Source organism: Eretmochelys imbricata, chromosome 13 (genome assembly GCF_965152235.1).
Source record: "Eretmochelys imbricata isolate rEreImb1 chromosome 13, rEreImb1.hap1, whole genome shotgun sequence".
In the NCBI taxonomy this organism is placed as follows: Eukaryota; Metazoa; Chordata; order Testudines; family Cheloniidae; genus Eretmochelys; species Eretmochelys imbricata.
Genome location: NC_135584.1, coordinates 3,248,735 through 3,276,714, shown reverse-complemented (window position 1 = coordinate 3,276,714; position 27,980 = coordinate 3,248,735). Strand labels below are relative to the sequence as shown.

At 53.0% G+C, this 27,980-nt stretch overlaps 1 protein-coding gene across 1 annotated transcript in view; it reads left to right on the top strand.

Annotated features, from left to right (window-relative positions):
* Positions 1-13,091: 13,091 nt before the first annotated feature.
* ANGPT4 (angiopoietin 4) overlaps positions 13,092-27,980 on the top strand; it is a 40,857-nt gene continuing 25,968 nt past the window's right edge. Inside the window, exon 1 of the mRNA XM_077832150.1 lies at positions 13,092-13,406. Coding sequence (XP_077688276.1) covers positions 13,092-13,406 — 315 coding nt within the window. The remainder of the gene's footprint in view (positions 13,407-27,980) is intronic.

Here is a 27,980-nt window from a genome sequence, read left to right as displayed (position 1 = left end):
CTCTGCAGCCCGACAAGGCCTGCCCCTGCGACAGACAGGCCAGCTGCAGGACAAAGTGTGAAAACGTTTTCCTCCCCCACGTGACCCAACAGCTCCCAAACCAGGAGGCAAATGAAAAGAACCCAGCGTTTATTTCTCCTCAAGCTCTTGACCTTTAAGGCTCTCTCATGAGGGGGCAGGGGGCTAACTCAAGATTTTTGAGCACTTGGGGTTGGCAGTCTCGCAGTGTCCCGTCTTGGCTGCCTCGCTGGGAGAGAGACATACCTAAAATGGAACAGCTCCAGAGAAGGGCATGGAAGACAGTGGTCTGGTGTATGAGACACACCAGACAAGGGTTGCAAAGGCCAGGGTTGCTAAGCCTGGCAAGGAGAAGAGGTAGAGGGCACTCAGGCTGATATATCTGAGCTGATGCTGGGCCTAGCCTGATCGGTCCCTCATTTCTACAATGCCCCAGAACACGGGAACAAGCGAGCCCTCGATGAAAGTAATGGCCCAATAAAGGGAATCCTTTTTCACCCAGCGCACAGTTCACAGCTGCTGGAGGTCAGGGAAACCAATACTGTGTCTGGGTGGGTAATTTTATCAGCAATAAAAACCTCTGTAGTTAAGGGGCATGAAATCTCCTGCATCAAGGCACCAGCTGATCTCTGTGGTCCCATTGTGATCACAGATCACATTTATCCCTCACTTAGCAACCTGAGCATGGCTAGTCACATCAGAGGCCATTTTCCCTTCCTCTGCAGCATCAGGTGAAAATGGCCAGTTCTAGAGATGGGCACAGATCAGCCCTTGGCACTGAACATCCCCTGAACGCTGGGGAAATTCAGCGCCAGCCTCGCCTGACACATTGCTGCGCGGGTTGAAGCAACCCTCTGATCCAAACCCTTTCTCCGCCCCCCCCCCACCCCAAACTTTCCAGAAGTTCAGCTCTGGATCAGAGGAATGGTGTGGGCCGAACCTGTCTTTACTCTCGGTGGCCAGTTCCCTGGGGATTCCCCCTTCATGCTCAGTGCAACTGGTTACTTTTAACTGTGGCCTGGTTTGTTGCTTGGGAGACAAGGTGGGGCAGGGAATATCTTTTATTGGACCAGCTGCCATTGGTGAGACAAGCTTTCGAGCCACAGAGCTCAGCCTAGTTTGTTGTTTCACGCTCTGTGCCGGGGTCAGGGCCAGTTCCCTTTTGTTCCCTTTTCAGCCACCCAGACCCCTATGCCAGGCCCCAGGCCCCAGGCCCCAGCAGGCAGCAAAGCTCCAAGTAAAGCTAGTCAGGAATTTTCTGAAAGGATCCGTTTCTACCAAGCACCTGATTCCAAAACATTCTAGAATTTGTTATTTTTTTTTAATTGCTGCAAAGTCCCATTTTGACCATTTCAAAATGAAAAGTTGAGGTTTTTTGGCTAGACATGACTTTTCCTCTCAACACGTTCGTTAATTTTACACCCTCTTCCAGTGCCACTGTTCTATGACCTGCCAAAAGTCATTCATAGCACATCCTGATGGAGGAAAGCTGTGTTAGTGGTAAGATTGCCATTCCCCTCCAGTTACAATTGTGGCTAAATCAAAAACTCTCACAGAGAGACTGCGACGCTGAGTTTACTAAGGACATTAAAGTATGATCCTTGGTTGGAAGGTTCCACACATTAACGGCCTTAATTGCTGGTATGTGTGGGAGTTGGACACCCTATTTAGCAGCCTGCTTTTGAAAACTGGGCTCTGAGGGCTAAATGCAGCTCTGGTGTAAGTGTGAGTAACTTCATCTCAGGTAATACAGTGGGCGCTTTATCACCCCAGGGCTCTGATCCTGAGGGTCAGGTCCTAAGCTGGGGGGTATAGGTCAGCGTCGCTACATGGACTGCAGCCGTCTCACCTGCATCAGCCAATATCCTGGGCACCACAATGGGGGCGGGTCTCAGGTGACCCAAGAAGGAAATAAACAGAGATAAAGGCAAGGTGCTTGTGTGAGGCTAAAGAAGACTGGCTGAAACTTCTCCCTCTGCCCCAGTCAGGGGCCCTGGCTTTTGGATGGTGTCCCTGATTTAAGAATATTCTTTATGCCTAAATGTTCCTTTCTGGTCTTTCCTGCCTGGGAAGTTTCAGTAAGGGAACTGGAGACATTCCCCCGCCTTGCTGCAAGGTGTTATCTGTTCCGCAGGCTAACTTCAGCGCACAAGGAAGTAAGGGGGAGGGTGCCCAGGTCTGACTAGCTACAGCCAGAGAAGTAGGAAGGTTTCACCATCAGCATCCAGGATGAATGATCCCCACAGAGCAGTGGGAAAGGATTATGTTTGTTTTGCTTTTATGCTTCACGGAGCCCTTCCATCTCTCCCGAGCCAGCCTGCTAATCCAGCCTCTGGGTAGGAGAGCAGCAGCAGTGGTTAACCTAGAACAAGGATACACATAACTGCATTCAGTGGAACCGTTGGAAGGAATCCATGAGCTCTGGGAAAGGAGTCACTCTTCTGGGCTTTCAACTAGACCTGCCAAAAGGTGCAGGGAATTCACACCACGCGGGCCAACGTTTACACCAGCTAGGAAGTTTCCAAGGCATCAAAAGGGAATGGACAACAGAAGGGTCGCTTGTAAGAGCAATCATACTGCTAATCCCCCTCGCCCTTTGTGCTTCACTCTCACCTTAGAATGGTTCAGACAGCCTTGCATTCTGGCCAGCAGGGCACTCGGACTACACTCAGTCACACGCACGTGCGAGTGTAACTGAAACCACCATGTGGTCTGGTGTTGTTTGCTGGGATAGAGAATTCTAGACGTGTCGGGCTGGAAGGGACCTCAAAATGTCACTGAGTCCTTCCCCAGGATCAAGGCAGGACCAAACATACCTAGACCATCCCCGACAGGAGATTGTCCAACTCCCAGTGACAGGGATTCCACAGTCTCCCTTGGAGACCTATTCCAGAGCTTCACCACCCTTAGAGTAAGAGATTTTTTCCTAATACCTCCCCTACCACTCCCGTCCTGCAGATGATGTTGCTATACTGTAAGCTTGTAGAGTAATATGCAAATGAGGCTTTCTCCATATTACGCCCCTTTGCATTTTATCCCCGGTTCAGGTAGGAAAAGCCCAACAGCCAACAACCTCTGTGTGTGAGAGGTTTCAGAGTAGCAGCCGTGTTAGTCTGTATTCGCAAAAAGAAAAGGAGGACTTGTGGCACCTTAGAGACTAACCAATTTATTTGAGCATAAGCTTTCGTGAGCTACAGCTCGATGAAGTGAGCTGTAGCTCACGAAAGCTTATGCTCAAATAAATTGGTTAGTCTCTAAGGTGCCACAAGTCCTCCTTTTCTTTTTGTGTGTGAGAGCGTGTTTGATGTGCAGCTTCTAAGCCATCCTGACTGTTCCTTGCGGACCTGACCTCTGAGTGCAAATCTTTCCTCCAAATTCCCTTCTGCTACTATAACCCCGCAGATTCCTTCAGGCTGTTTTCCATGTGCTTTTCTCGAGAATGTGTTGCAGAAAGCAAGAGAGTTTTCTCTTCCTACAGCTCCCAATGCAGAGCCGAGAGGAACAGAGAACCCAAATATCCCCCATGGGGCACGTGAATGAAGCTGGTGAGGATGCTCTGCTAGCCAGCTGGACTGTGCAAGGCCGACAGGATGGGTCAGGCAGTGTCTTGTCTTGACATATTTCTGGAAATATTCCTGGTAGCGTTCAAGCCTTGAACAACCCCTGCTGCTAACACAGGCCATGTAACAGGAAATCTTTGACTCCAGCATTTTTTTTCCTTTCTGTTGCAATCTCTGTTGACAGATTAGATGCCTAGGGCCAAGTCTGCTCCATTTCGCACACATCCTCGCTGGAGCCCCCGGGGGAGTTCAGGTGCAGTTGGGAGAAGAATTGAAGTCCAGGGGGGGTGATGATGCAGCATTTGGCTCATTGTGTCCAAACCGGAGCAACTGTTAAAAGCTTTTCCTGCCCTTGATCTTTCTAAGCGTCACCTCCCTTTTGAAGGCAGAGAATTTCCCTGTGAGCTGAGGGAGCGACTCTGGAACAAGGAGTCGTAGCCCGCACACTCTTAGCCTTGCAGGCTAATTGTCACGAGGAGAAAGTCAAATAAGCCAACACAACGAGCAAGTCAACAGAAAACTCCCCAGCTTGGGGGTCACCCAGCCTTGTGTACAGATCCTGACCTTCCCAAAGACATTCCCCCTGGGGCCTCTTTGCACCCTGCCCCTGACTAACTGCAGGGGAAGAAGGAAGCTCAAGTCAAGTTCATCCCTTGGTGACCTGTGACTAGGCACCTCATCACAGTCATCTCTAGGGCCACGGTCCTGCAAACAGCCAGGCATGTGAATAGTCTCACAGAAGTCAAATGTATGACGTCAAGCCCAGGTGTTATTAGACCCTACGGATCTGCAGGGTACCATTTTGAGACACATTTGCTCAGAATAACCCTGATCATTGCTGTGCTTCCTTCCACAAAATGCACCTGCCTTCACTTTTGTTGTCCCTCTCTGACCTTAGGAACGGTGGCAGCAGCCGGTGCAGGTCCCCATTCTGTTCTCCTCAAAGTTGATGGGAGTTTCGCTGTTGACTGAAATGGGAGCTGGAGGCAGCCCATCAGGTGTTTTGGGGTTCAGACCCTGTGACAGCCTGGATCTGCTGGGAGCTTTACATCTGGCATGTTTTGGATTACCACATCCATTGCTTGGCCTGCACATTGTTTAATTTGGGAATGGATGGTTTCATGCACATGTCAATTCTCTGCCTATTTTCAGCCAATAAAATCCATCGATGTCCACAGGTTTGCCAGAGCACCAGTTCTAACCACACCAAAGGATGCCATCGGTTCTGCTCTTGCCCTGCATGTGTCCCCAGCGTTATGCCCATTTCCAGGACAGAACTGAGCCATCGTTCCCCAGCAAATGGACCCTCACCTATTTCCTGTCCTGAGGCTGCATATGTTTCCTGTGCACAGCAGATGGCTTTGGTGGCATTTAAAGGATCATCTCTCTCGGTTTGTAGCCTGGGAAGCACTAAATGGCTGCTGGGCCTGATTAATAACTGAAGTGAAACTCTGTTGTAGAACTCAGGCATAGCTCATAAGCCCAGCAGGTTCCAGGATGAATAATCCAACGCAACGGATGTCACAATTACTGAGCACGTCAACCCAGCCGAGAAGCCAAATGGAGCCAAATTGGATTTTGCCTAAATGTAGCATCTTGAATTAGTAACATTTAGGGTGATCAGATGTCCCAGTTTTACAGGGACAGACCTGATAGTTGGGGCTTTGCCTTACAAAGGCACCTCTTACCGCCCACCCCGTCCCGATTTTTCACACTTGCTGTCTGGTCACCCTATTAACACTGGATATTTTGTTTCTCTGATTGAAACTAAGCTCTGAAAGAAGTTTATTGACGATGTGGGAGCCTGGGGTCGCTTTGGATAATGTGCTCCAGTGCTTCCCAGTGGCAGATTGCAGAGACCTTCATGGTTATGGTTAGAAGCCAAACAACAGCATCATGAGGTCGATGTTATCCACATGTGACAGATGGGGAACTAGGCGGGCACGGGGGAAGGGGCTAGTTTTCACATTGCGTTTCACATTTCGGGGGCCTCTGGATTTTATTTACTGGTCCATTCTGGCCCTTGTGCAGCTTGCTCCAGGTTTGCTGGGGGGCAGAGACAGCCCCCTGCTTACACCCCACTCTGGGAGGGACACAGTCTCTGTTAGCTCTTCTTTTCAGCACGTCATTCTGAAAACACAGGCAGGAATGAGGCAAAACCAGTCGGCTTTAAGGCAGGGTGGGCGCTCTGCCCTCGGCTGCCCCCTGGAATAAGGTCGTTATAGTTTTATAAGAGGCACAGACTCTCCCAAAAAATCAGTGACATGCATGCTCTGAAGCTGACTCTTGACAGCTTGTGAAACGGTTATTAAAAGATCTGGAGCCAGATCCTGACCTCACTTACAGCAGGGTAAACAAGGCCTGACTCCCCGGAGGTGTAAAACGAGTGGATGTAAGGTCAGAACCAGACCTGCTGTCCAGCCCAACCCGAGTCGGTATGGGACTGGGGGAGAATTCCAGCCCTCCGCTGCTTTGAGGAACACCCATGAAATGGAGGACGCTGTTATCCAGCGCCACCCCAGGCCGATCCCCCGCTAGGTACAAAAATGCATATGCCCCTCTGTGTCTCATTTGGGTGTGCAATTACCATGACGACCGCAGGCGCAGCCTGGATGTTCGTGGCCGTTTACGGATCTAGTGCATTATTCGCGCGTTGCCTGCCAATTGGGTGCATGGGCTTGTGAGACGTAGACACTTATTTTAGATGGATCTTAAAGAGTGTCTAAACACAGCTAGTTCAGAGGGGCCCAAGAGGCCAGACTCTAGGGAGAGAAAAAGGTGTTTAGGGAAGGGGTGCAGAAATAGGCCAGGCATAAGGCGAAAGTCTGGGCTGACGAGGACCCAATCCTGCACTCCTTCCTCTGGCAAAATTCCCATTTGAAGCCCCTGGTCCAAATTCATCCCGTGGGAAACATCAGTGGGGATTCATCTGGCTCAAGGACATCAGGGAGCGTTTTGCCTGACAAAAGGCAGATCAGGGTCTGAGTGAAATGACAGGAATCCACAGAAACGGCCAAGCACTGAGACATGAGGCTGGTTTTTAAATCGGACCTCTCCCCCAGCATTATTGACAGCGTCCTGCGACCAGAGGGGAATGACAAGTGGGTCGGGAAACCGGGGGCCCGATGCAGGTTAGGTGCACAGCGCTGCCTACACAAGCTGGGTCGCTGCGTGTGCAAATTACCCGCACTGCCCATCCACGGCGCCACGCCCTGAGATCGGTGCGTAAGGGCAGAGACAGCACATGCAGACCGGGCGTGCAATCCCACAGGTTTCTGCGGGGTTAGCCTCCCTGCAAACCTGGCCTGGGGTGTCAGATGAAAAGACAGAAGGAGATTAATGCCCCCCTCTCTCGACTGGGAGGTCTCAGTCCTTTGGTCCCTGCTTAGAGCCCCACTTGTCAGCTTGGCGCTGTAAGCGGCCTTTCGCCCCCTGGGGGATGTGGTTTAAAAATAACCCGGCGCTGACCGCAGCAAGTGTCATTAATCACACGCTGGACTCCACTGCCAGGCCTGGGGCGAGACAGGCACCAAGGCTTGGGCTATTTTAACTCCAGGGCCGATCTCAGGTGTGTTCGGGGAGCTGTGATGAGGTGTCGGCTGGTAACAAAGGATGCAGAGGAGCAGGTGTGTCAAGCTAGCACCATGCTTCACTCTGCAAGCAGGCAGCCTGCTCTTAGTGTGCCTGGGGGGTGACACCCACCCAGCTGGGCTGGCCAGCAGAGGCTGAGAGCAGGAATAAAGGGGAAGATACAGCATAATGCACAGAGGGCAGCAAACCCCACGAAACTGCAGTCTGCAAGAAGGAACCGCTGTGCTAAGCATCTTGGAGGGTGTGAGGGCCAGGGTAGGGGGTGGTGCGAATCCGGGATTTCATCTCCCTCTCTGCAGGATCTGCTCGTCTGCTCAGCAGAGTAAGGCAGGGACAGGGAGGCAAGGGATCGCTTCAGCGCGGCACCCTTTGCACAGGGATGGTGAGCTCCAAGCCCTTCGTGGGGGGCAGTGGGTAAGCCCTGGAGCTGAACCAAACCCTAGAGCTGGAAATCCTTCGGCTTGGGAGAAATTGCCACCAGGATGTGAACTTTGTGGCTAGAGCGAGCTGAACCGGACCCCTGCACCCCAGACACCCCTGAGTGAGACTCGGGGAGCTGTGATCCGAACGCAGATCCACATGTCACAGCTAGGCCCCACCCCCACCCCTGGCTCTGCAATGAGCCAAACCAAAACCCTGGCTCTGAGCTTCCCAGGACTTTGGGGAAATTCACGTCTGGATCTAGATCCAAACTTTGCAGCTGGGGCCTGTCTCTAGGCAGCAGAGGGGAGGAAGAGATTGCTCCACATGGGTTAGTGGGCGGAAGAGGGGCAGAGGCTCTGCAGCAGAGGAGACACCCCCCGCCCCCCACCCAGCAATGGCACTGGTGGAGGGTTACATCCCAGTTGCAGAGCCAATGAAGGAGGGATGAGTCTAGCTGCTCCCAGCGCAGGGGAGGTCAAGTGTTTGCAATTCAAATATTTGTGTTTGCATTTTCGGTGGGCTTTTCTAGTGCCCCAGAGAGCGAGGGCTGGGGTCTGAGTAACGTGAAATCCAGCCCCCCAAGTACAGAGCAGCTGCCAGACGGTGCAATTGCTGCAAGGAGCCCAGATCTCGCCGTGTGGATCCGTCCGTGGCTCCCAGAGCCAAAAAGCCAACAGGGAGCCGAAAGCCGAGCCACGGAGGCCTAGCAGAGTCTGTAGGAGGCAGAGCCCCGTTCATGGGCTGGCAGGCAGGCTGCAGCCACCTGGAATGATCCCTTGCACCTTTCAGTGCACTGGGCTTTCTGTGGCTGGAGAGCTCTGGGCAGGGATAGCGAGAGGCTGGCAATGGGCGGCCGGGGATGGGTCACTTGGTGACTATCTGTTCTGTTCATTCCCTCTGGGGCACCTGGCACTGGCCACTGACGGGAGACAGGACACTGGGCTAGACGGAGCTTTGGTCTGACCCAGTCTGGCCATCATGGGCGGCACGTGAAGCACTGGCTGGGGGAGGCTAGCCCCCAGCCCCGCCACTTCCACGCTCCCCGGAACCCAGAGTCACCCCACCGCAGCTGCCACCCCACCCCGGGCTGGCTAGTGCCCACAGCCGCCACAGCCCCGGGAAGGTGGGCAGCGTGGCCCCAGTCCCTGGAGCCCAGGAGCACTGCCTGGGGGTGCAGGTGGAGGGTGGGGGGGGGACTGGGGCTGGAGTGTGGGCGGGGCCACACCTGCCTGTTTGGGGAGGCACAGCCTCCCCCAGCCTCCCTTACCTGCCCCCCACGATGGCCGTTCTTATCTTATGATCTGAGCCAGGGGGCTGGGGCGGGAGCGTGAGATGACTGCTCCCCAAGGCAGACTGGGGTCCCCGCTACACAAACACCATCAGACGACAGCTCAGCTCATTCTCCTGCCGGACACAGAGAGCCTGGCCTGCTCCAAGTGCCACTGCGAAGACATCTCCCATTAGCAGAGGTCTGGGTCTGATGGCAGCAGGGAGGGGCCAAATCCACCCTCATATGCTCAGCGAGAAAGGAGGCGAGGGCTGGCCTGGTGAACAAAGGGACTTTACGCCACTTGGGCTACTGTTTCTGCCCGCCATGACCATCCCTGGGCAAGGGCGGCTGGGCATACGGGGCACTCTGCCAGTCACCTCAGGCCTGGGCCCTCTACGGCATGGCTCGTTAGTCTTCTACAAGGCATGGGCCAATCTCTCCCCTGGTGTAAATGGGCACAAATCCACTCACATCGCTGACGCGGCTTCTTCTTACAGCCCGGCTGGCTCTGGCCCACGGTTTGTGATTGCTCTGACCCACTGCAATGCGGCAGAGTTGCACCAGGGCGGGTGTATTTAATACCCAGGCAGAGCCTTGTGCCCTCCTGGCCAGGGGGCTCAGGAAATATGCCCACTGTTGTTTGACAAGCAGGGTGGGGATGAACGCAGCAGTGGTGCGGGGCAGGTGGGAGGGAGCAGTGAGCCAAGCAGCAGCACGTAACAAGGCACAGACCTGTCTCGGTGTAGCACGGAGGAGATTGTGGCAGACGGCGGCACAGACGGCTCTTGTCAGAGATCTGGGGTTGTGTCCCCCCTTCTCTGGCCTGGTGCTATAGCTAATTACCAGGGAGCATCAACGCCAGGGCCCCCCTCTCCTGCCCATCGGATAGTGCCCGTTAGGTGTCCTGGGTAATTTTCCCAGCAGTAATGCAAACAGTGTGTTAACGAGAGGAATTTGGGCCCCCTGCCCTGCCACCCCATGTTTGTTTAAGGAGTGGTTTGAAAAGCCATCGGGGGAGAAATGGACCTTGGAGAGGAGAGGAGGGGAGGGGGCGCGGGTGGGGGCAAAGGGAGGTATGATCGAAAGCTAGTGGGAAAGACACGTCGGGGAGCCAGGGAACCGGAGGGCGGCATTCCTCAAAGCAAGCTAGGAGACTGCCCGTGTGGGCCTAGGTGCAAAGGAGAAGCCCTCATGACCTGGACCGAGGATCCCTGCGGGGGCACTGCCAGCCCTGGACAGGGCGTCTCACTCTGGCTCTGTCTACACTGCAGTCAGGAGGTTTGAGTGCAGGTCGGGTAGACACAAGCTTTGACTGAGTGTGTACTCAGGGTCCCGGGCGGGTCTGGCCCCTGCCGCCACTCCTAGCGAGAGCAAAGCCAGCTCTGAACTGCCTGAACTGCAATCATGCCTCCTGACTGCAGCATAGATGGACCCTCTCTCTCTGGCAAGACCAGCTGCCCAAAAGAGTTTACAATCTGCAAAGACATGACAAAGGAAGGGTTGCTATCCCCATTTCACAGACAGGGAATTGAGGCCCACAGAGCTTGCAGCAGGATTGCCAGGCATTTAGGACTGTGAGCTAAGAGAAGGGCTGATGCATCCCCTGCAAATGTCCGGTATCGCTACAAATGGATCTGACTATGGGCAGAACCTGCTTTAGGGGCGGGAGAACAGAGCCCTTGTTGCCAATTTCCACGGATGGCAAATCAAGATTGGGGGGAGGGTGCGGAAATTTCCAGACTGCCGCTCGGAAGAGGGAGGGCGTGTGCCCTGGGCAGCAAACACCAGAATACCTAGGCCTAGTGCTGACAGTGGGCATTTAGTACACAACGAGAAAGGAGCAGCACACAGGCTGGAGTGGTTGGGACAAGAATTTAGCAACATAAGAACGGCCATACTGGGTTGGACCAAAGGTCCATCTAGCCCAGTATCCTGTCTTCTGACAGTGGCCAGTGCCAGGTGCCCCAGAGGGAATGAACAGAACAGGTAAATATCAAGTGATTCATCCCCTGTCGCTCATTTCCAGCTTCTGGCAAACAGAGACTAGGGACACCATCCCTGTCCATCCTGGCTAATAGCCATTGATGGACCTATCCTCCATGAACTTATCTAGCTCTTTTTTGAACTCTGTTATAGTCTTGGCCTTCACAACATCCTCTGGCAAGGAGTTCCACAGGTTGACTGTGTGTTATGTGAAAAAATACTTCCTTTTGTTTGTTTTAAACCTGCTGCCTATTAATTTCATTTGGTGACCCCTAGTTCTTGTGTTATGAGAAGGAGTAAATAACACTTCCTTATTAACTTTCTCTACACCGGTCATGATTTTATAGACCTCTATCATATTCCCCCTTAGTCATCTCTTTTCCAAGCTGAAAAGTCTCATTCTTATTAATCTCTCCTCATATGGAAGCCGTTCCATACCCCTAATCATTTTGTTGCCCTGTTCTGAACCTTTTCCAATTCCAATTTATCTTTTTTGAGATGGGGAGACCACATCTGCACGCAGTATTCAAGGTGTGGGCGTACCATGGATTTATAAAGAGGCAATATGATATTTTCTGTCTTATTATCTATCCCTTTCTTAATGATTCCCAACATTCTGTTCACTTTTTTGACTGCCGCTGCACATTGAGTGGATGTTTCAGAGAAACCTCCTTCCCCAGCCACCAAGCCAGTTCCTCGCTCCCAACTGAGATAAAGCAGGAATCCTTCTAAAAATCCTGGATTGCAAAGTGCTCTCAAAGTCCCCAAAGCAAAAGGAGACAAACAATACCAAACAGAGGGATCAAGCTGCAGCGTCAGTGCTGGGAAACCAGCTGGCAGAAGAACTGGGTCACTCTAGATATGGTCCTAGGAGAAGTCCTGGGCCCCCTGAATCCAGGGCCATGTGGGGGCAGGGCAAAGGCGCAGTTTGCCTCGTCCCCCCCCCCATTTGAGAGGGCCCCACACCGAGTGGTGTTGTGACCTGCTGCAGGGGGTTGCGGAACCACCCAGGTTTGGCCTGGCTGCCCCTCCATGATGGATCAAACCTGTGTGATCCTGTGCCCCAGGCCATGATACTCAGAGCAGGGACAGGACCCCCACTGCAGGGTGAGTCCAGGGCGGGCTCACTCTGTCCCCCGGGACATCCCCTCAGAGGTATTTTTTTTCTGAAAGGGGGCTCAGGTCCACGTTTTGCACCAGGCTCCCAAAATACACGGCCCCGCCTGGATCGCAGGGCTGAACGTCCTGGGTTCTCTTGCTCGTGCCAGAGGGACAAGCTGCTCCTTTCTCGTGGGTTCCTCCAGGACAGGAGTTTTGCTTCTAAAGAGGATTTGGCAGCCCCAGGGATGACCCGAACGACATCTCTAAGGAACCCTAAATCACTCCTAAAGTGCCCTCTCTGGAGTTCGTGTTCCTCTAAGCTCTAGGACGAGCTTTGGCTGGGATGTATTCCCGGCGGATTTTCCTTGCAGCGGAGTCAGTCATATACAGGCCCCAGCCCCTCAGATATTATAAATAGAAACGGGCAGGGAAATATATTTGCCTCCATGTCACTTCCCTGCACCCTGCAGGGTCACAGCTGGTGCTGATCAGGGAGGGACAGACTGGGAAATGTGGCTGTGCTGGGACCATGGGGGAGAATCTAAAGCGGGGGCGGCAGGGGAGGTTTGGGGCTGGAGCTGAGCAGAGACCTCATCCCTGCCTGCAGGATGGGAGAGCTTCTCTTCCCATTTCTCGCTGGGGTCACTCCACGGGTCCTTGGAGGAGCAGGCAGATAGCCAGGGTCCAGGCAGAGGGGAAAGGGGGGAGGCAGCCCAGGAGAGGGACAGAGGCAGGGTGTGGGTGGGTGGGTATGTGTGTCTGTGTGTGTGTGTGAACATTTATGATTACATGTGAAACTTGAGCTCCCTGCAGTGGGCTAGGAAAGAAAAAAGACAGAAGTATTGTTTTTAAACACTTTTTTTTCCCGCAAGAGGGCCAGGGCTGCTGCATAGCCAGGAGAATGATAAAAGGGTTGGGAGAGCTGGGGCTGCTTGGAGGGGCGAGGACAGAGGAAGTGCCAAAATTACATGATTTAGACTTCATTTAAAGAGCCCAATAACTTGTCCTGTGCAAACAGTGGCTTGAAAACTGCAGCCTGGAGCACAATGTCCCCTCCCCCTCAGCAGCTTTCGGCTAGGAACGGGGAGTGTGGGGTCTAGCTGGGGCGGTGTGTGGAGCAGCTGGAGCAGAGGTCTCAGAGCACCATGCACGGTGTAAATCTCAAGCTGGTGGCCTTTGCCTGCATGACGGTGGCTTTCTGGGCGGACGGTGGCCAGTGGAGGGCGACAGGTGGCGGGAGCAGGCGGCGATCCCACCGGGTCCAGCACGGGCAGTGCAGTTACACCTTCGTCCTGCCCGAGGCTGATCCGCAGCCGTGCCCACCCACGAGGGCGACCCTCCGAGCCAACACGCTGCAGGGGGACTCGCCCGCCGCCACGCTGCAGACCCACAACTGGTCCGCACAGCGCGTGCAGCAGCTGGAGAGGGTCCTGGAGAACACCACGCAGTGGCTGCTGAAGGTAAGGGGCGCATCTGGCTGCGGGAGTGGAGGGGCCGCAGTGGGGAGAAGGTTCTCACCACCACTGCCATGCCCCTTGTCTCATTACCCTCAGGGCAGGCGCCCTGATGCTCCGGTGATGCGCACGGAGTGGAATGATGAATGGAGGGATGATGGGCAGGGGGAGTTCCTACTGCACTGGACGACTCAGTGGGCCCAGGTTTGGGTCCAACTTCCAAGACCTTTAATGATCTGGCTCCCAAGCACCTTCCTGAGCTTCTGCCCCTGTGAATTCTATCCCATCCCCTGAACCTCGGCGGGATAGGTCTGTCATGGCCAGGAAGGGACCTGCTCCTGTCATTGCCTGGGTACCGCCAGAGCTATGGGATAGCTCCTTGACTGACCCAGAGTTAGCTCCTTTCAAGGCAGATTGGAAACATTGGGCTGAATTCTGCACTGGCTTATGCCCCCTGCCATCCTACTGGCCAGGTTCATCTCTTGTGCAACTTCATGGAGCGTAGTGGGCTCTCACAGGGGAGAACTCTGGTCAGAATCGGGCCCCCTTGATTCCAGAAGGCTTGTTTAGTACTTTAGTACTTGTTTAATGTTTCATCTTGATGTTAACTGGTGCTGTATGCTCACATGATTTCAGTCACTTGTGGCCCTGCCATGCATTCATCGTACCCTCGGCTCACCTATTGATTTCATGCAGGATCTGGCACTGATTCTCTCTGGTTTACTGTAAAACACCTGGGGAAATTCTGGCAGAGCGAGGGACGGGGACTGGGTCAGACCTCTAGAATGTCTCATTTTTTAAACGTAAGGTTTTGCAAAACTTTTTTGGAGCTCCGTGAAGCTTTGCACATCATTTGCTTTTTGTGGGAACAGCCATTGCAATAAATGTGTGTCTAGCCCAACAGATGCTTGTGCCAGGCAAACAATAAAGGCTGTGATTGTCAAAGCCACCTAGTCAACGTGGACACCAAATTCCCACTAACATTCCTGGCCATGAGGCAGCCGTATCCCCAAAGAGGCATTGCAAACCACAGCCAAAGGGTTGTGCTTGACAGTCCCTCCTGCCCAGGGAATGACATCGACCTGTCCAGAACCCGTGTTTTGCCAGAGATGAGTGGAACTAGAACCTCCAGAGGCTGGAGCTCTTTCCAGATCTCTAGCACCCACAGGGTTTGGAGTGGGGTCAGAATTTGGTAGAACGAGATCTTTTTCCCCACCCTCCAACTCTTAGCTCAGAGGAGTGATCAACCTGGTTCTGCAGTTCCAGGGGATGAAGTGCTCCTGGTCTCAGGTTAGGGCTTCCCCTCTTCACACTGTTGTCACTCAGGCCAGGGGACCTCACCACTCCAATTAGTCCAGACAGCCACTGGGGGGTGAGCTGAAAGCCTGTCGCAAAGTGGAAACTGGAGCAGCGTGACTGAAGACAGGCAGGATGGGAAATGCTCCCCGCTGGCATGGACACTGCAAGCGCAGCTGTGTGTGGTGTGGGTGTATTGGGCTCTGGGGAAAGCACAAGAGAAGGCAACATGAGTAAGGCTAAACTGGAGGCTTTGTCCTCTGCCCGGAGGGGCAGGGGGCTTCCTGTCCCCATAGCCCTGCTGCCGTACTCACAAGCAGGCAGGGGAAAGAAGAGACGGAGTGCGGGTGTGTCCATGGAGACACACGCCCGCCTCATGATGATGGGACACTTCATGAACACTCCTCTCTGTGCCCTGGGTGCCAGCTGGGAGCACAAGCCACACGGCAGCCACACAGCCGTCCTGCTCGGCACTGTGTGTCTCTGCGTGCAGCACTTCACACCTGCTCTGTGCCGGATCAGCCCCTGGGTGTGCCACTGCACATCAGAGAAGAGCCGCATGCCATGAGATCCCTCAAACCCTCCTGCCCATTCAGAGCAGTACAGGATCTCCAGAGTCCGATGGACAGCAGCCTGGACACTTTAGAGGGGCCTGAACCAAAACTCCAGATCTCAGCTTCAATGGGGAGGATATCTGAAAACAGAACTGGATCCAAATGGCCCCAAAACTTTATATTGGGCCAAACCCAAACCCGAGGCCTAAAACAGAAAACTTCTGGGTGTTTGGGATCTGGCTCCAGAGGAGAGCTCTGTGGTGAGAGCCTCTATCGACCCGTTACTGCTTAACCCCTCAGGGTGAAGTGAGGGGGCTGAAGGCTGTACTTAGGGTATGATTCTAAAGCTCAGTGTGGATGGCCAGATAGCTGGAATCCCAGAGCAAAAGCTAAGCCTGGAACAAGATCCTCCACAGTTAGCAAAGAAGAGCTCTGAGACACCCTCACACCAGAAAGCAGACTCTGGTTTCCTCCTCCTTCCATTCAAGTCAATCGCAAAGCTCGCGTTGATCTCCATGGGACCAGGATTAGCCCTGGCACGCAACAAAATCATTCCACAGGAACCTTGCTGCAGTTGCATGTTGACTCTGACCCTCAGGGTGGGAGGATCCACTCTCGGAATAGCATATGAGAATGCCGTGAAATCCACATACCTCGTCACGTGGGAATGCTGCCTGGGAAATGGGCAGAGGTTCAAGATGCTCACTTGTTTCATGCCCTTTCCCCAGCTGCCAGACAGTGACGGTTCTCTTGACTCTGTCAGGACTCGGCTTATCTGACCAGAGCTGTCAGCAGAGTCTCCAAAGCGGCGAACCCAGCTCTGAGTCACTGCAGCCCTTCCTATGGCTGAGACAGGCCACAGCATAGCGCCAGGTTCCAGAGCTGATCCTGGCAATTACAGGTCAGTGAACCAAGCTCCAGCCCCAGACAAACTGTTTGAAACGATAGTAAAGAATAAAATTATCAGACGCAAAGATAAACATAATATGTTGGGACTGAGTTAACGTGGCTTTTGTAGAGAGAAATCACGCCTCACCAATCTATTAGAATTCTTTGGGAAGTCAACAAGCATGTGGACAAGGATGATCCTGCAGATATAATATACGTGGACTTTCAGAAAGCCTTTGACAAGGTCCGTCACCAAAGGCTCTTAGTAAGCAGACGTGGGATAAGAGGGAAGGTCCTCGCATGGATCAGTAACTGGTTACAAGATAGGAAACAAAGGGTAGGAATAAATATCATTTTTCACAATGGAGAGAAGTAAATAGCAGGGTCCCCCCAGCATCTGTAGTGGGACCTGTGCTGTTCAACATATTCATAAATTATCTGAAAAAAGGAGTGAACAGTGAGGTGGCAAAATTTACAGATACAAAATTACTTAAGATAGTTAAGTCCAAAGTTGACTGCAAAGAGTTACAAAGGGATCTCACTAAACTGGGGGACAAAATGATAGATGAAATTCAGTGTTGACAAAAGTACTCCACATTGGAACACATAATCCCAATGATACATCCAAAATGATGGGGTTTAAATTAGCTGTTACCACTCAAGAAAGAGATCTTGGAGTCCTCATGGATAGTTCTCTGAAAACATCTTCTCAATGTGCAGTGGCAGTCAAAATGCTAACAGGATGTTTGGAACCATTAGGAAAGGGATAGACAAGAAGACAGAAAATATCACAATGCCATTATATAAATCCATGCTATGCTCACATCTTGAATACTGTGCATAGTTCTGGTCACCTTATCTTAAAAAAGATATATTAGAATTGGAAAAGGCGCAGAGAAGGGCAACTAAAATGATTAGGGGTATGGAACAGCTTCCATACAAGGAAAGATTAAAAACACTGGGACTGTTCAGAGAAGAGATGACTAAGGGGGGATATGACAGAAATCTATAAAATCATGACTGGTGTGAAGAAAGTGAATAGGCCAGTGATATTTATCCTTCCCATAACACAAGAACCAGGGTCACCCGATGAAATTAATAGGCAGCAAGTTTAAAACAAACCTAAGGAAGTGTTTCTTCACACAACGCACAGACAACCTGCGGAAATTTTCCCAGGTGTAAGTGGGGGAATAGTCCCGCTATTGTGGGAAACTTTCCTGACTTCTGCACTACCCCGGTGAAGTGGGCTAGCGAAAGATCTGAGACCTCGCTCCCACTTCCTTTACCCAGTGGCCTCCCTGCCCTTGAGGATTCCCCTTCCACTCTCCTGTCTGGCAGAGTCCTCGTAACCCCAACAAGGCTGGGCCCAGGATTCCTGGGGGGCTCGACCCCCAACCCTGCTGTGGTCACCTAGGACAGGGGCTAGGGTGTCCCCACTCCGAGGTACTCTCTCTGCACTGGGCACTTCTCTGACCCACTGACCATTACATACAAGTTAAAGCAAATGCAACTTATTTAATCAACAATTAATTTTAAAAAGAATAAGGAAAAACGGGAAAGGTTAAAGGAAACACATCACCCCGCTCTGCGGCAGGGAACATCACAAACAGTGTCTCTGGAACGTCAGGGCAGCTCACAGTCTGCTCCTTGTAAGTCCCAGGCCTTCTTCTCCGGCCCTGGCTGTGCTGCAGGGATGCTGTGGGTTGGACACTTGCTCTGGTGGTGGCCACACGCTCTCAGGCTCTAAGTGGCAGGACCCTTTTCGCAGTGCCGCCCCCGCCCTGTCGGGGTTACGATCCAAGCCTGGCCTGCAGAGCCTCTTGGCGGAGGCGTCTCCCTGTGCTGGGCCTGCTGCCCAGGGTCCCCCTCGCTCTCCCCAGCTGCTCACCGCACCCAGCTCCGGACCGCTCCAGCCCCAGCTCCAGCTCCACCGCTCGGTCTCAGCATCGCTGCTGCTCTGCCTCCAGCTCCCTGGGCTGCTTCTCTGGCCCCTCTGGCTCTGGTTGCTGCAGCTCTGCTCCCAGGACAGGTCTGCTCTGCCGGCTGCTTCTGTGACTTTGCTCCCAGCCCTGACCTGCTTCCTGGGCTGCTTTTCTGGCCCCTCTGGCTTTGGTTGCAGGGCAAGTCTGCTCTCTCTGCGCTGTGCCTCTGGCTTTGGGGCTGCAGCTCCGCTCCCAGGACAGGACCTGCTCTCTCTGGATCTGGCTCAGCTCTGCTCCCCAGCTCAGCTTGCACCCCTGCTTTCTCCTTAGCTCGGCCCCACTCTGTCTGACCAAGGCAAATCCAGCTCACACAAAGGAAGGGACCTCCCTGGCCTCCTGACTCCCTGATTAGCCTGCCTGCCCTGTCATTCAGGCTGACCTGGAGCACTGACCCCCTCTCCCCATTGTTCCTGGGGACTATCAGTCTCAGGGTCCTGATTTCCCATTGACCCTTCCCCTTTTACTACTGGGAGCTAGCCAACTAAAACACCCCACTGAATGTTAGTAAGGGGGCAACAGTCCCCTTATACAGGGGATCTAGTGAAGGCCAAAGTATAACTGGGTTCAAAAAAGAATTAGATATGTTCATGGAGGATAGATCCACCAGTGGTTACTAGACAAGATGGACAGGGATGCAGCCCCATGCTCTGGGTATCCTTAAGCTTCCAACAGACAGAAGCTGGGACTGGCTGACAGGGGCTGGATCACCTGATGATTGCCCTGTTGTGTTCATTCCCTCTGAAGCACCTGGCACTGGCCACTCTCAGAGGGCTGGATGGACCATTGGTCTGACCTGTGTGCCCATGCTGATGTCACTGATGAGATCTCAGCAGCGGGGATGAAGCCCCAGCCCCGCTAGCAGGGTGCCCCCCTGCCCCCAGAGGCTCCCAGGCCCTAGGGCTATGTCTGCAAGCACTAAAACACCTGTGGCTGACCCCTGTCAGCTGACTTGAGCCTGACGGTCATCCAGGGTCCGCCCCTAACTCCAGGCCCAGACTGGGCAATTTCAGAAGGGACGGGTGACTACACTCCACCTGCAAAGCCCCACCCCAACTAGGCATTAGCCCATGCCCGGAATTGAGGCTTAAATCACTGTGAAAAGCAGGCCCGCTCAGAGCCCAGGTAGCAATCTGTGCCACCTCCCAAGAACAGAAGACAAGATTCCATGCAGCACCCGGTGCAGACGAACCCACCGTGCGCACACTCTGCTCCCACTTACCTCCTGGGCAGCACCCATGGGAACGAGGCCCACTGCAGCCGCTCTCACTCCCAAACAGAGGCAGCGTCCAGGGGAAAATCACAGACGGATGCCCTTGTCCACATGTGCTGACCTAACCCAAGCCCTCCAGAAGCAGGAAGGAATGAGCAGGAGGCAGAGGGAGAGGGCAAGGCCGATGTACCCCCCCCTCCCCACAGCTAGGGATGGGCCTGCACCAACCCCCCCCCCCCCGAGATCTGGACACCCTCAGACTCTGGCTGGGGCATGAGAATCCAGCCTCAGATCCTTCCACACCTGAGTTTCAAGCCTGGTTCCTATCATGGATCAAACCAAAATCTCTGCTCCAGGCGCCTGGGGAGGGGGTGAAATCTGTGCGTGAATCTGAATTTTGCAGCTTGGGCCCCAGAGAGACCTGTAAGTGGGTGACAGGAAAGAGCAGCCCAGCAAAGAAGAGACTTTGCCTTTCAGCGGTTTCTCCAAAGTTCCATCTGACCCCACATCTGCCAGCAGTGCAAACAGCTGCCTGCGTCAGACCCAAAAATAGCTCTGTCCCTTCTTGGCCCCGGGGCGAGGGACAGGGTCTCTAAACAGCTGTAAATATTGAGCTGCAGCAAGGGAACAGCGAACAAGGTGGGGGATCTTCTGGTGAGAAAAGGAAGAGGGGACTGAGGCCGTCTCTGCATCCCTGCTTGGAGGAGGGCTCCAGATCCTTTCTCCAGCCAAAGCTGAAATGACTGGCTGGAGTGCTCCAGTCAGGTTCAATAAAAATACCTGCACATCCTCTGCACTTGCCTCTGCCAGACTGCACAGTCAGGGGGAAATTTCTGCTTCCACACAACATGCCCAGAGCTTTGATCTTCTAACACTTTAAGGCCGTTCACAAAATTCACTTGTTTTCCTCCCCATGTCTTAAAACCAGAGTTCCCAACCTTCCCTCCCACCCCTATTGAAGTGAGCCAACTAAACAGCACACGTGGCCCTTCATTCCAGAAGGTTGGAAAGTTATTAATAATTTTTCTGGGAAAAAAAAAAGAGTTTCCTCTGAAAGCCTTGTGCCCCATGTGGTCTCTGTCTTTATGTGAGTTGCCGAATTGGGGAGCATCCTTTCAAGATGTGGCGCATTTATTTTCTTATTTTCCTGGAAGACGTTCCCCATGCTGTTAGCCAGCCCAGACAAAACTACCGGGTGGATTCTAAGAACCCGGGGCAGAGAAAATACTCCACAGTGTTAAACCAAAAAATAATATGTACTCTCAATGGAACAATTCCTTTGCTTCACATTTGTTTGAGCTGCACAGTTTGGACCTGGGTCTGACATTTCCCAGCACTAGTGGGCGCGTGGACGTAAGATTTTGATTCAGGCTTGGCACTCGTAGCTGAGGGTGCATATGGTGCTACTCCTTAGGAATTTCTCCCTGGTGCAATTGATTTGGAATTCTGGAACCAGCTGATGAAGGGACTGGTGATCATTCAGCAGGGTGAGGTGCACTGCTGTCCCTGAAGCACTGTGCCTTGGACAGTTGGAGCCAGACGGTCCAATATTAGGTGCATGTTAGGTGATCATCTCTTGGAAAAACGTAGGTGGATAACTAGGTATCAGTGCCTCAGCACTTCCAAAAAGAAAAGGAGGACTAGTGGCACCTTAGAGACTAACCAATTTATTTGAGCATAAGCTTTCGTGAGCTACAGCTCACTTCATCAGATGCATTCAGTGGAAAATACAGTGGGGAGATTTATATACACCCAGACCATGAAAAAATGGGTGTTATCCTACACATTGTAAGGAGAGTGATCACTTAAGATGAGCTATTACCAGCAGGAGAGCGGGCGGGGGAAGGGGGGTGGGGGGGGTAGAAAACCTTTTGTAGTGATAATCAAGGTGGGCCATTTCCAGCAGTTAACAGGAATGTTGGAGGAGCAGTGGGGGGTGGGAAAAATAAACATGGGGAAATAGTTTTACTTTGTGTAATGACACATTCATTCCCAGGCTCTATTCAAGCCTAAGTTAATTGTATCCAGTTTGCAAATTAATTCCAATTCAGCAGTCTCTCGTTGGAATTTGTTTTTGAAGTCTTTTTGTTTTAATATTGCGACCTTTAGGTCTGAGATCGAGTAACCAGAGAGATTGAAGTGTTCTCCGACTGGTTTATGAATGTTATAATTTTTGACATCTGATTTGTGTCCATTTATTCTTTTACGTAGAGACTGTCCAGCACTTCCAGTATTCCCTAGGTATTCTTTAGATTTAGTATCTATGTAAATGAGGGAGGCGTTAGCCCTATTTACATGCTACTGTCATCTCGAAGGCACATGAAAACCTCTGGAGAACCACCCTACAATGGGAGCCATTAGGAATTCTACATTTACTCCTGTGCAGGGATCACAGTATTGGGACCATGTGTTCTGGTCTATGCCCAATGCAGGAAGAGACCTGGGGTGATGAGTGTTGAGATTTCAATAGCACCCACCCATGGCAGGTGCCAGGCAGAGGGGGCTTTTACTAAACCTCCTTCTAATCACCTGTGAAATTCCTTCAGGCTTCCAAAGGCAGGAGATTTTAGACAAATGAGATGTTAGAATGGAAATATGTGGGACTATCGACATGTAGCACCCACAGCCAGACATACCCCGATGCAGGAGGCCTGGCCTTTGAAAAAAAACGGGGCAGTGTACACGCAAGACACAGAGTTTGGAGCTTTGAAAAATACTTGGATTCTCAGCTGGGCCGGTTCCTTGTACCATGGGGTGCAGCAGCAGGCCCAGTGAGACTTTTCACAACAGTCAAAGCCTGCAGCTTTGCCATCAATTCTTCCCCACATGCTCTTGTGCCGCTCGCCGAGCAGTGGCGTTCCGCCTGGCCCCAGAGGTGCCTGCATTTCAGTGCCGAAAGGACTTCACACACACACACACACACACCCCATATGTGTATGCTTGGAAGCATTGGAGGGATCCCTGAGCAGAAAAGGCAGTAGGTGAATAGAGGTATCATCGGTTTGGCCTTTCTCCAGCTCTTTCCAGCCCTGCATTTGAAAGCCCTTTTCCTATCGCTTAACCAATCCTCCCAGCACCCCAAGGCTGAAGAAGCCTGAGTCAGACAGAGGTTAAGCAACTTGCTCAGGACCATGGAGTGCAGCTGAAGTAGGGATGGAACCCAGGAGTCCTGGATCCCAGTCCCCAGCTCTGACTGCTGCACTCTAATTTGGGCGTCCTAACATGATGCCACACGCAGGGAAATTACGAAGCACTGTTTCTGAAAGTTGTGTTATTAAAAGGCTTTTTCAGACTTTTCCTTCCCCCCAGCAGGCCACCCTGCGCATGGTCAGAGGCTCTTGGGGCGCAGAACGTCCTGGCACACGACTAGCTTGCAAGGGATCTTGGTAAGGAGCAGAGACTGGCCTCTTTCTTTCCCATTACATCGGAGCCACATGGTGTTTACCCATTGCCAGTGAGGTGAGACAGCTGACACTGTCGGGAGCTGTTATTCCCACAGCCGCATCTTTGCTGCAGGCAAAGCTCATTCTAAAGTACTCCAGCAAGATCGTGTCGGGTTCTTGGGGGACATAGTTCTTACCGAGATCCTGGTTTCCAGGTGCCACGTCTCCCGCTGTCTTTTGGCTAAACCTTCCCTCCCAGAGCAGGAAGTGATGCCGCGACCTATTGAGTGAGAAGTGGCACCACTGGACCTGGACAACAAGCCCTATAGATGCCCCAGCATATTCCCGGCCGTGGCTTGTCTCTAAATTTCCAGCCTTGCCTGAAAGTTTCCCATTGATCAGAGGCAGAGGGGCCCTTAGCACGTGGGTAGCTCCGATCAAGCTGCGGCACCGAGGATGCTGACATGCCCTGCGATAGGTTATCACGCTGCTTCGATACTCAGGACACAGCTGCTTTGTGAGCATGGCCCAGCTTCTGTGTCGTCACGCTGTTCTTCTGTCATCACAAGCCAAGCGTCACCTCTGACTCCTGGCTTTAGGCTGGGCCAAACCAAACTCCCAGGCTTGGAGGCATCCCAGAGGTTGGGATGTGGGTCCCACAGCTGTAGTTTGAACTGAGCTATTCTGAACTGAAGGGGTCTGTGGACTGATTCTCCCCCTCCTCTACCCTGCACCGCCATCCTGCTGCAGACTTGTTCAGAGCCATCCTTGGAAGGGTACCCACCGTCCTACCTGGGAATTGAAATCCCCTCTTCCTCTGGAGAGATGTAGGCAGGCACACTTCTCGTCCCTTGTTTCTAGCCCTACTCTTCGTGTATCCACACAGCGGCAGCTGGCATGGCCACATCGAAAGCCTTACTGACACACATGGGTACAATGGATACATACCATTGTCCAAGTATCCTTTAGGACGTGTGTCACTGGATGTCCCAACCACTCCCCTCCACCTCACGGGGGTTTCTGCACGCTGGGGTGTGTGAGACACCCTGCAACTCCCGGTCCTCCAGTTGGAGTCACGTCTCTGTGGCCGGCCACGGGTGGCTGCCTGCTCTCCTCATGTGCCTGACCGCGCCTGAAAAGATCAGTCAGGCCTCCTCCCAGCAGAGCTAAAACTAAAGAGCTAGAACCTCCTCTCCAGCCGAGGAGAGCTCAGGACCGCTGGGGCTTGGGGGCGGGAGCCAGTGCAGCTGGAATGTGGCCCGTGAGCAGGGCCAAAATATTAGCCTTGGTGAAGACTCCCAGCGGGGGGAGCGGGGGGCAGTGCAGCTGCACATCTGGGCAGCTCTTGGGCAGCAGGGAAGCACCTCATCTGGGACCCCCGATGCAACAGGTGGTAGGATGAGCGTGTGGGGTCTAGCCCTTGTATTTTAAGGTGTGCTGGTGGGGGGGGCAGCAACCCAACCTCCCCCCCTTCCTTGAGACGTTAGCTGCTGGATCAGAGGCTGCCCAGCCCCGTGCGAGGAGAGATCCGAGCTTGCAGTGAATGCGCTCTGTGCCCCAGTATCCCATGGGCAGATAAGACGACTGTCTTTGTGTGGCCTTTGGGGCAGGGGTTCTCTCCCATTACGCGGCTGCGGGGCGTCTAGCACAGAGAGACTTGATCTTAGCTGGGGTCTCAGGCTGCTCGTGTTATGCTAAGAACTGCTAATAATAGCGGGGGGAGGGGAGGTGCCTGCAGATCTCCATGACCTCCCAAGTCGCTTTGCAGAAATGGCCCAGCGGCGGAGGGGAGGGTGGCAGGGCCTTAGAGAGGAACTCCAAAGGCCGGTGCCCGTATAACCTCGTCCCACAGCACAGCAATTCCCAGAAAGGGATTGGTTTGGGGTTGTTGTTTTTTCCCCCCTCTAATTTAACTAGAACCTGTTTTGATTGGATTCAAGGCCTGAATAAACAAACTGCGGGTAAAAGGCGGCACTGGGTTTATGAAAGAATTGAAAACAAAACACGCACTGCATCTGCCAGTAAGCCAGAAAGTTCAAGGCACGCTTTGGCTCGTAGGCCCCTTCGGCTGTTGTCATGCAGGTTCAGGTCTCAGGAGGGGGGATCTGGCATTCTGCTCCTGCAGCGTGCGTGCAAAGGCACTAGTGACGGACACCCTTAGCGTGGATGAGGGGGTGCCCAAAGCACGAGATTCAAGGCACATTCAGCTGTGCACGGCATGGGAAGAAGGGCCACTTTTCTTTATTGTTTTCTACAGTGTGTAGGAATAGAGTTGTGTTCTTTTAAATAGCGTGTGAACCCTCTGGTGGCGCTCACTGTGTTCTGCGGGCCAAAGACCAACTAGAGCAGCAGAGTGTCTATGCAGTTGTGTGTTGTGTGTATTTAGTAAACACAGTTATTTGGACCCCTTGCGGTACCTTTGTGGTGTTATTGTGTAAAAAGCAAAAGATACAACATTTTCTAAAGGCAAAGTGAGATTTCAGAGCTCTTTGTATTTTAAGTGGCGATTCTCAAAAGCTTTCGGCATGCAGGTGCACAAGGCATACACATGACCTAACCTGCACATGCCCAGTTACGGTGACTGTATGCCCCAACTGGGGAGCTGCACGTGAAAATACACCCAACTAAACGTGTGTGTGCAACTTCCCGGTTGTGCGCACAAGTACAACAGTCGCACGCAGGGGGACCAAGGGTGAGATTTTCAAAACCGACTAAGAGTTTCAGCCATACAGCTCCCATCGCCATTAATGGGTTTTGTGTGACTCCGGTCAGCCTTGCAGATCTCAGCCTAGGCATGCAAGCGTGTGCCTCACGTTTTGAGCAGGGTTTTCAAAAATAAATGTCCAGAGTTAGGCTCCTCCATCCATACTGAGGCCTGCGGTGCTACAGGGCGTGCTCAGCACCCTGGCAAATCAGGGCACCTGCCTAGATGCCTAAGTAAGGACCCAGCAGCCAAATATTTTTGATAATGTTTCTTGGCCTTTTTACAGAGATGCCTAAGTGCCGCCATGTGACCACCTCTGGGGTGGAGATTGCCAGCCAGCACACAGCACCACAGCATAGAAAGAGGCCATTTTGGTGAAGGACACTGGGGCAAACCTCAGCTCTTACAAAGAGTGCCCCAGGGGATCTTCAGGATCTCCGTTTTCAAGAGAAAAAACAGCACCTGCCCTGGAAGGATAAAGGGCTGAGTCTGCCCTAGTTTAAACATAACCTTGACTTTGGTCCATCTATGCTGGAAGCACTCAGACTCCTGGGGAACTAAGCGGACCTAGAAATGAGCTGGCTGATAAACAGGGCTCTAATCGGGGTGTCACCTGCCCTTTGACCCTTGACTGCATTGCAATTTACTGAGAACCTCTTTCTGCTGGGTGCCCTTCGCAGAGCCCTAGAGCGCAGAGATACAGTTCCTGCCTGAATCGCCTGAAACTGGGCTGCACAATGCACCTGATTAGCACGGGCACTTCTTGCAACCTCTGAAAGGTGTCATGTCCCACGGCTGCTGCTAACGGAGGGAGAAAGGGACGGTGCAGGCGCCCACGATAAGGGGAAATAGGAAGAGAAAAGAACAGGTGAGAGGAGGAGGTGCTGGGAATGAAAGAAAGCCCGTCCCCCTTCCTCTCTTCCACTGCTGGATTTACCTTCTCCCTTGTTCTCTCTTTTGAATTAAACTCCAGATCCCTATAGAGTCCCTAGAGGCAGACACTGTCTCCTCATTAGGGCCCCTGCCTCCTTCTTCTTAGGCATCTAGCTACAGCATCCTTCTCCTCCAAGGTTAACTTCACCGGGTCCCGGCCCAGCTCTGAGAGCCCCAGGAATGCTTGACATCACCAGGAATAACACAACACTGCCCTCTCAATGGTGCTGGACGTGCTGGGTTTGTTATTCTTGCTTTATCTGCAGTTGGAGCAGCTGGGCCTTCCTTCCCATCTGACTATTTTCAGCGCGGGAGAAATTAATTTTAGTTCAAACAAAAACATGTAGTGGAGGGATTGGGGCTAGGAGCAGGGCGTGCACCCCAGCAGGAGGCTGAGTGATTAATGGCTATTGGGGCACTGCAGAGAGAGGGAGAAAAGCCTGCAGCTTGCCCAGTTCCTGCACAGCGTCCATCAGCCAGAGAGAAGCAGGAAGGGGACTCGGCCAGAAGGAGCTCTCAGGTCCCTAAGTAGCTTTAGTGGGAGAGTGCTGGGCTCCGGGGCCAGCAGCAGGGTGCTCAGAGCAGGCCTCGAGGCTGGTAGACCTGGGGCGTGACAGTGAACCGAGGCCCGAAGTGACTCAGAACAAAACTCCGAAGCAAAGCTCCCAGCCCAGAGCCATGTCCTGGCTGTTGGGTGTCCTCTACTGGCCAGTGGAGGGCTGTCTCATCCCCTCAGCAGACCCTGTTGAGCGATGGCCAGAGGCACAGGGCTGCTTCCCGCACCACCGCTGAGCTGGCTAGGCCTGGAGGAGCTGCACTGGGCCTGGCTCAGCTGGGAGCCACACTTTGCTTATCTTCCCATTTCCTCCCCTTCTGGGAACAGCACATGGGAGCCGCTCCCATCCTTGTCACCACTTGCTGCGTCTGTCAGCTGGTGGCCAAACACTGGAGCAGATGTAACCAATTAGCGGAGTCCCCCGCATCTGGTGGCTGGACTTGTGTGAGCATACTGGGTCATACCACGGTGGGGATTCGAACCGGGATCCTTGAAGCCTGGGGGCTAAAGCCGGGTCTGCTGCCCAGAGTGGGCAGGAGCTCCCAGGCACGCTGCACAGAAGAAGCAGAAGGTATCTTCACAGAAGGGACTTGGCACCAGGATCTATTTCCAGCTGCTTTGTAGAGGACCGAGAGAAACAGCCACCGTGTAAGGGTAATTTAAGTGGAACAAAGATAGGAATTCCTACAGCTAGTTCTTGCCCTGCCCTGCCCTATGGGACACACACCGATGGTCCTATGGAGCTTTTTGCCCTCTGTGCACCACTCCAGCTCAGCCCTGCCAGGGGTATTGAATGAGCCTCTCTGCCTCTTCCATTTCTCTCCTAGAAACAGGATCAATTTAGTGCACAAGGAAAGGAAGGGGTGGGGGGGGCAGTCTATTTTAATAATCAAGAGGCCAAGGATTCCCAGCACCTCCTTCCCTCTTCCTACCCCAGCTCTGTTCATCAGTGCAGAAGAGTCCCTTCTCCCCCACCCCGCCCCACACTTGTACTGTGGCCAGTCCCGGGTTCAGACTCAGGGTCCAAGCTACAGCACTGGATGCTCTTCCCTACACTCCCTGTCCCCACTAGCT